At 43.2% G+C, this 9,051-nt stretch overlaps 1 protein-coding gene across 1 annotated transcript in view; it reads left to right on the plus strand.

The window, feature by feature from the left end:
* sntb1 (syntrophin, basic 1) overlaps positions 1–6,607 on the plus strand; it is a 29,722-nt gene extending 23,115 nt beyond the window's left edge. The window contains exons 7-8 of the mRNA XM_030102936.1: positions 1,877–2,106; positions 4,578–6,607. Of these exons, the coding sequence (XP_029958796.1) occupies positions 1,877–2,106; positions 4,578–4,670 (323 nt within the window). The 3' untranslated portion in view covers positions 4,671–6,607. The remainder of the gene's footprint in view (positions 1–1,876; positions 2,107–4,577) is intronic.
* Positions 6,608–9,051: the final 2,444 nt, after the last annotated feature.

The raw sequence follows: 9,051 nt of genomic DNA on the forward strand, positions 1-9,051 counted from the left end.
CTGCATCAGTTGCTGTTTGACCAATGGAGGTGATGAAAACCCGACTCTGGCGTCCATCCTGCTCTCAGCCTACCTTGACATGAGCCTGCAGTTTCAGTGCTGACAGTGATGATTATCTTGAGTTTCTGAGTAAAATCTCACAACCAAGTGCTCACGTCACAGTATTTGCTTTTGTGAATAAGTTATTTTACAGTGTGGAGCTTCAGAGTCTCTCTGTGTATGTGTGTTACTGGGATACACATTATTTTACAATATGTAGATTAAATTCTGATTTCTGCCTAAGAAGATAGAGAATTGTTGGCCTGTTGGTGAGTGAATAAAGTTCGCTGCACCACACCATGGAGAACGGCGATGTGAACACACGACACATGTTGTACAGGGAAAGGTACATGCGTAGATATTCTGGAACCCACTGCGAAGAACTTCATTCTTTTACAGCTTCAAGTAAAAAAACTGTTTTTATACAGGCTGTACAGAGTGCACACACATGCAAACAGACTCTGCCCTCGACATGAAGGCCACACGTATGCACACTCACACACATTTGTGCGGCACTACATGCAGGGCTTTCTCATGATCTATACATAATTGGTTCCCCAGCCAGCACCAACTCAGGAGTTTGAGTATCACGGGTATTGAACTGGGACCATGGCCATCTTTTACTGAAATTTTTTTTCAATAATTAGAATTTCTAAAACCCAATAGGAACCAAGCGCAGAGAAGGCTGAGAATCACATAAGCACCTGCTCGTGCTCACATGCTTTTCACGGGAGTTTTTATTGACTTCCATTGATTTTCTGCAGACTCACTCTAACCTCAACCATAATCACTGCTTATCTAACGCTGGTTTTTACTGCTAGTTTTCAGCCAAACATTCTCACAATGTGAGAATGTTGCCAGATTCAGATCCCCTGGGTGCCGTCAGCAGAGATGCTGCTGAGTAGAACCCATTACTTCTCTTTAGGGATGTAAATATTAATCATTTCTGTTGTAGATTTTCTTAAAATCTGTCTTTCCTGAACTCTGCTGTTGGACTGCAGTAGTGTGATGTGTTTGATAATCTTCTCCAACGGCATACCCAACTCACAAAACCCCTCCGAGCTCCTGTTTGTGTTTGATGTCATTCATGTGGGGGTTTTTTTTCTATCCTTATATGATCACACTCCAAACAAAAACACAATCTAATCATGTGAGCATGAAAATTATCACGCTTTACACAGGATCTGAAATCAGGCCGGTGGTGTCTAACCCTAACAAGAACACAGCCGCTGATAAAATTCATAGACACCAGTGTAACCCCATTGCACACACATTCACACACACACACACACACCAGACGGGAGCTGTCAGCAAACAATGAAAAGATAACTATCTTCTCACTCGCTGTCTCTTTGTCAAACAAACACAACACCCGGCGGATCAGCCGCTGTCAAGACAGAGCAGTTTATGCTGTAGTGTGGCCTTCATGTCTGCTCAGGGAGGATAAAGGGAGTTAAGGCGACTCTGCAGTTGATGCACTGAATACAAGAACTGACGTATCTGGATCAAACTGTGTGGCGATGGGACAAAGCGGATTGATGTAATCGTTCATGAATATAGTAGAGTCAGCGTTCAGCTGGACTTCGGCTGTGAAGAGAAGGAAGGGGAAGGGGAAAAAGATGCCTAGAAATGCTGTGGAACAGGAAAATGACACTCTGTGCCTTCAGCAAGACAGTTGATATATGAAGAGGAGTCGCTGTAATGTGGTGTTTAGGTACACGGACAAGCAGCTCATTGTGTTTATGTGCTTACACAGCAGTCCATCTTCAATCGACCGTACATTATCAATTATAAAAAGAAAATGTGTTGATCAAAGACTGTAATGTTCACGTTGCAGGTTGTCTATATCGGGGGCAGGAGTGCCGGCTGGTGATTCACTACGAGCAGGGCTTCTCGGTGCTGTCTGACCCCCGAGTGGAGGACGACGAGCTGAGCGGGGAGAGAGTCATTCACACTCCGAGCAAGCCTCGAGCGCTCCTCTCCTACCCCTTCGAAAAACTAAAGATGTCCTCAGATGACGGCGTTCGCATGCTCCTCCTCGACTTTGGAGGGAAGGAAGGGGAGATTGTGAGTGTTATCTTCTTTCCAGCTCCACGTTTTCACACACAAAATGTAAGAAATGTATGGTCGCACGAGGGATCGTTGTCAGATGGTCCCTCAATGCGAGCAGACGGTTAGCGTCAGCAACTAATGTAAAATGGAGCCAAAAGCAACGCCAGTGTTTTTATTAGTGCCAGACTGTTCCTGTTTTCACATGCATCCACCGGTCCGTCATCTTTAAACAGTTCAACTAACCCAGCTCAGCCTCGATTTACCTGACCAACAAGCACGTCTTCTAACTGTAGGAGGAAACTAGACCAACCCACTCACACACAGAAACACAGGCCCCAAGCCTGGCATCAAACTGGACGTATTCAGGCTGTGAATTGAGAGTTCTGCCCACTAAACTACTTTATGATTAGTTGTAGCAAACTGTATATGATGTGCCCAACCACACAAGTAAAGCAAAGTGCATTGCAATGCGCTTTTTTTCTGTAAGCAATGCAATTGAAGATGGTCTGTATAGCCTTGATGCTTTGATAATAGAGTGGGGGAAAAAAAAAAGAAGGTATTGACAATCAAATTCAATCTGGAAATACCAAAGCATACACCAGCCATACACAAAAGACACTGAACCTTGCAGCTCAGCTCTGTATCAACTATTTCTCTGCCTGAGATGTGGAATTAAGTGGAATTGTACTTCTATTATCAGTGGCTCTGCTGGTTTTCTTTGCTTTGTATCAGCGGAGAGGTTAACAGTCACTGATTGTCTCGTTCTCTAAACTCTGAAGTTGAACCCATCACCACTTTCTCAATAAGCAGTCACTCAGATTTTAAAAGCATTTGCTATAGAACATTACTTCCAAAGTTAAACAGCGCTTTAATCCCGTCGTTTCGCCTCCACGCTTGTGGTTTTGCTTTTCGGTGGCAGGTGGAGGAAACAACAATAAACGTGAAGCAGATTTTGCTGTGGTCATGTGCGGCTCACAGTAAACAGAACGAGTTCATACCCGCTCTCGGGGGGGGTTTCACAAGACTTCTGGGAAATGAGGCAAAATTCAAACTGCAGCGCCGGCGAAGGAGACAGAAGGGAGGAAAGCGGCACAGCAGAGAGGGAATTACAGCACTCCATCACACAGTAACGCCTGTAATGAATGAAACCTCACACATACGTCAGTCTCTCGGAGGCAGGGGCGTTTCAGTGGAGCGGCCTTGAACAAAAAAATACCCCGTCACTGACTGTAAGACTTTTAATCTGTTTACACCGCTCAGCAGGTCGATGAATGGAAGTCCAGACACCTTGTGTTTTGCAGCCAGACTCAAAGTAATCTCAACCGCATGATGTACCTGAAGAACGGGCAAATGCTACCACTCCCACCATTCAGCGTGTCCATCACTGAATTCAAAGTTTCACTTTTCAGCCTCTTGCATTTTAACTGGCTTGTTTATTACCCTGCTTCCGGGTTTTTATGTCTTCATACAAAGCGTTCCACAGAAAAACAGCCCTACCTCCTCATCACACTGAGAACCTGCGTTTTACCGTATGTTGGGAAATAAAGTGGCCGTGAAAGCTTTGGGGGATTTGGAAATTGGACGCTCAAGTGTTTTACATCAGCGCCTGGATCTATTTTGACAGCCCACATTCAGCTCCTGTGTAAAATCTTTGTTAGATACGCTCGTGTTTGACAGCTTCGCTGACGCTGAAGGCAAATAAGCAAAGACTTTTGGAGCTTTGATTCAAAACCCCTTTGCTGGCTACCTTCACAGAGCAGAATCTAGCAGTTCTGAATCCCTGCACAGCTATAGGCAAGGCTTTATAAAAAAAAAAGGAAAAAAAAAAGAAAAAGAGAGAGGAAAAAATCCCATGGCACTTGTGGACAGCTCATTAGCTCAGGATTTGAAAGTCGAATCAGCTGGGCTTTTTTTTTTCCCCTCACTGTTGACTATACTCCCAACTTGGCAAGAGCCGTGTTTGTCTAATTTTGTCCTCGTCTACGCAAAGCCACCCCTGCTGAAAGTGCATTATGGCTGCCGGGTTGTTGTGTGGCCCGGTCGACTCCAGTCGACACCCAATGCAAGCTTTCCCGATGAGGCAGCCTCCGAGACTCTGCCAGTGTTGAACGGATCCAGCTGAACGCTTGATTAGGTGTGAATTTATAGGTTAAAACTCCCCGTAGAGCTCAGGAGCAGGATGTGAGTCAGAGCGCTGGTGAAATCACCTGCTGTTGATTCAGGCTTTGAGAGAACCATGTTCCTGTTTGTGTGTGTTCGGGGCTCCTCTCCCGCCAGGCTCTTCTAATCCATCACACACTGTTGAATGTAGGGATAGTTTTGAATATATTTTTTATGATTTTCCATGCTTTCTTCCCCTTCCCTCCCGTGCATCTCAAATCCTATGACTTTTTAGCTTTTTTTTCCACATCTTTTCCTTATATTCTCTCTTCTGTTTTTGTTTGTTTGTTAATTTTAATGCTGCCATTCTCTCTTTCTCCCAACAGCAACTGGACCTCCACTCGTGTCCAAAGCCGATCGTCTTCATCCTCCACTCCTTCCTCTCTGCCAAGATCTCTCGTCTGGGTCTGGTTGCCTGACAGCATCTCTCTAAGGGGACGTTTTCCTCCTTTGAAAGCAGAAAACCACCATGTTTTTATACCTATCGGCGGCCTGCGTGCAGGAAGCCGCCACAAACTCCAGCTGGTGGAAACCCAAGTTAAGTGAATGTAGCCTTTGTCTGGAAAGACCTTTTTTGGGCCTCTAGCTCGATTTTGAGGGGAAAAAAAATATAAATAAATGGGGAGAGCAGCTGAGATTGGTCATGCTTTGAGCTCTTGACAGGTGGCTTTTTTAGGGTAAATGATCCCTTTAACCACTGCATGGACTGAGATGTCGACTGAAGAACCACAGAAGGAAGCTTGGACTGGACTACATGCAGAAGGACTGTATAGAAACAGATGGACACGCTGAAGACACACTGAAAGGAGCAGATTGGGCATTACCGTCACGTGCAGGATTTGAAGGACTGGCCATGTGTAGCAGGGTTGAGATAAATTTACTTTTAATTCAATCAAAATGTAATGGCAATCTGCCTTCCATTTACCAATTATATAATTTATTTACCACTCCCTCCTGAGGGACATTCCGAGTCGCAATTGTCATTTTTCTTCCAGAAACACTTGACACACTGTGGAAAAACTTTGTGCATTTGTCTTTATTAGCATCCCCTAAGATGTCTGGTTAGCAGCGTCAGCATTCATCATTGAAACTTGGAGGCACACAATTGGCTGCAGCGATTCCCTCAGTGTGACGGCTCATTCAAATCCAAAATGTCACAGTGCTTGAGTTTTCTGTTTGTTTGTTTGTTTTCATCAACAGGTTGCATCCGGTGCACATTCGATGGTCAATGCATTTCAAGAATTGAGCAAATAGTTGTTTATGCATATGATTAGTATCCAATCGGAATAGGGCGGGCAGAGAGCTTTGGAGGTTCAGTATGACTGGTTTGCTCTTGATTTTTTTTAAAACCTAAAAGTCACAGCCTTCATTTATTTCAAACGTGTGATTGTGTGATGAAGACAAATATTGCGAAACCAAAAATGTTCAATAACAGATGCATATATGCGAGGGGGCTCATCATCCCACGCTTCGAAAATCTCTTGGCTCGAACGGAGTTATAATTTGATATTTTAGGTAAATATGCTTTTTCATTTTGCATCTTTTCTACCCTCATGAATATTTTATTATGAACTCTTATTCATTTTTGCCACAAATTGTAGTTTTTCAAATATTGCACAATAAAATATGTTACTAATATGTTGCCATTGTGTGGCAAAAAACAAATATCAGGAATTGTGGCACTTCTCTGGAGCCCCTGAAAGTTAAATCCTTCAAAGAAGAAAACCAGTATTTGATCTGACATGTCTATTCAAACTCTGCATCAGATTCAAAGTGAAATTTCGAAAAGCAACAATTTGCACTGCAGACTAAACATAGGGCGTCAGCTTCATTTCAGCAAAAGAATTAATTACTTCAAAGTCCATGTTCCGTAACACCAGCTCCATGTTACCTCGCTCACCGGTTTTTAGTTTCAGGCTGAAATATTCACAGTCAAGTAGAACATTTTGCTCTTAACTGTAGAGAATGTGAGGATTTTGTTCAATATGAGATCATTTTAAGTACCATGGAAGAGCTGAAACACTTGAAAAACTCAGCTAAGTGAAGTCATTCATAACACTGGCAACATTAATCCCACAATTTTTAATAAATCTGATGTTTCTGCACAACAGCAGGCCTGCAAGGACAGTCATGAATACTAGTCACATTTAAAAAATTAAAAAATACAGCTCAGTATGGACTGATTGTACTCCTGTGTGTAAAACTGAGAAGTATACCCAAAACATTTAAAAAAAAAAAAAAAATGTTTTAGGAAGATGCACGTCTTAGGTGCATCCAAAAATATCTGACCTTTGAAGGGAACGGAACTAATGTTAGGAACCACAGCAGTTCTCTCTCGCCACTGAAGTCCACCAAGCACAACGAGCTTCTGACAGTATCAAGAAAAACAGAGAAATACAAACTGTGATGACGCCGTAATGCATTGCAGAGGTGCATTGCTTGTTTGAATCTGCAGCCAGTACCCAATAAATTGAGCTTTAATGATTGACAGCACAGAGGAAGCAGCCCGTCCTGCTCTGCAGAGCCGTCTGATCTATACTGCGTTTGTAGGTGGAGTTTGTTGGCGATTCAGACTCGCTGGTTCCAGATAAACAGCTATCCTGAAGAGATCAGTCCAGCACTGAGTGTTATATAATACCGGGAATCCTTCTTAAAGTTTATACTTGACCTTGTTTTGAAGAAGCTGATTCACAACAAGGTCAACTTGGTGGTTGTTTTATTTGAGATTTTTAAGTAGCGTGGAGACTGTCACCCTCTCTTGAGTTATCCTGGCACCTCACCCAGGCTCTTCTTTTCAAAGTTGTTTCCTTACATAACGCACTTCTGATAAGTCGTGTGTCAATTATTGAGCCGGAGAGATGCAGTTGAGGGAACAAACTTTTTTTTTTTTTTAAAGATCGAAGAAGATTCGAGCAAGCTGTTTCCCCCGTCACAGTCTTAAAGCTCAGCAGCTGGCGGTCGCTTTCCTTTTACGGAACAGATTTCTTCTCATTCGGATTTCAACACGAAAGCGAGTAAGCATATTTCCCGAAATGCTGAACTGCACCTCTGAGGGTTTCCACTCTAATCAGACACGATGGTGCCGTCCGCTCCCCTCTGTCTTCATTTCCGGGAAGATAATTTACCGGCTCGGATCAGCCCAGATCATGTTTGCCCGCTCGTGCTCAGCCCTGTGGAGGAACTATCTGTCACGACTGATTTGGCAAAACCTCAGAAATCATATTGGAAGCTGAGCGCGATCAAAAGATGCCACAAGCACCTGCAGCAGGTCTTTCTGCCGTGTTTTTTCCTCGTGCCTTCAGATGACGTAAGAAAATAAATGACTGAACTTTCCAAGGAATGGATCAGAGATCATACACTGAGGCAATGTGACTTCTATGATGGCTATACGACTATATGTTTTTTTTACAGGCTGGGCTGAGAAATGTTTAGCCAGCAGTTGATTTATTTTGCTCCCTTAACTCATAAACACCCTGAAACATTTCCAGTGGTCATTTAAACACACTGTGAACAATGATTTACAAGTTGTAATCTCACCACACTGTAGGAATGATGTATTTTGTTGCTACTAAAAGATAGTGGAGACATTGTAACACAAACACACCATGGGAATCCAGCACTTACTGATATTGTCAAATGGAAAGAAACTATGAATAAAGGCTGCTTTGATATGTAGAATATTTTGATGCCTTCGGCAGCTACTGTACTGTCACCCGGAATGATAAAGCTTAGTTTTTAATTCAAATGGTGCACATAAATCATGTATTTAACAACAATGACATGATGAGTTGGTTTTCTTTCCCCCTCCCCTCTTGTGATTTAGTCACTTCACATGAAATGCAAAGAGAAATCAACACTTGATGTCCCACTGGAAAATAAATGACATTTAGGAGCTGATGATGTTTTCTCTCAGGTAATCTTGAATTTGTTAGCGATAGTGGAAAATGTAAATGCTTTCCTCTTCTAATTTCACAATTGAGCAGATCTCAACCTGCCTGAAGTCATCAAGACAACAAGTCGTATTTCACTCAGGAAGCAGCTGAGATGAAACGCAGTGCGTTAAATTACGGCACATTAGTGACAGTTCAATGCGATTTGGGACGTGTTTTATTGACCAGTTCAGCAGAAAGGATTCATGGAGCAATCGAGCTGAAGGCAGAGCTCAACGCCACCGTAACTCTCGGCGTTGTTTATCTGGCTCCTCTGTAATGAGTCGCCATCTTTTCTCCCACACTCGCACCCAAACAGATGGATGGACACATTTATGTTATGGAGGGTAAAGATTTCTGACCTCAAGCACACTCGCAGATCTTGGCATCGTTTACGAGTCAACATCCTTCACCCGGCAGACTTTCCTACCTTTTTCCTGTTTATCCCCGTTTCCTTTCTGAATCAAGTCAGACCCTCGGTGGGACACTAAAGGTCTTCGGATGGCAACGGTTGCATCATGTGAAACAGAATATAAAAGAAAAGCCTCCAGGTCAGTTTCCCCATTGAGTCACACACAAGGAACTGCATTTGCTCCAATCTTAAGACTGAAAGAGTTGCTAGAAAGGGATCAGCGTGGTTGCTGTGAAACTTTTAACACACAGTTGCACACAAACACGCCACTCGTTCACTAATAGCCAGTTTGTGCAGTGAGAGACGGGCCCGTATTGACTGAGAGCGCCAGCTTTTCATTTTAAGGGTCTGGAAAGGAGCCAGATCAATTAGCAATCAGTCATAAACTCTTTGTGTGTGTGTGTGTGTGTGTGTGTGTGTGTGTGTGTGTGTGTGTTTTAGAGAGTGCATGCCGTATGT

The sequence above is a fragment of the Salarias fasciatus genome, chromosome 11 (assembly GCF_902148845.1).
Source record: "Salarias fasciatus chromosome 11, fSalaFa1.1, whole genome shotgun sequence".
Classification (NCBI taxonomy): domain Eukaryota; kingdom Metazoa; phylum Chordata; class Actinopteri; order Blenniiformes; family Blenniidae; genus Salarias; species Salarias fasciatus.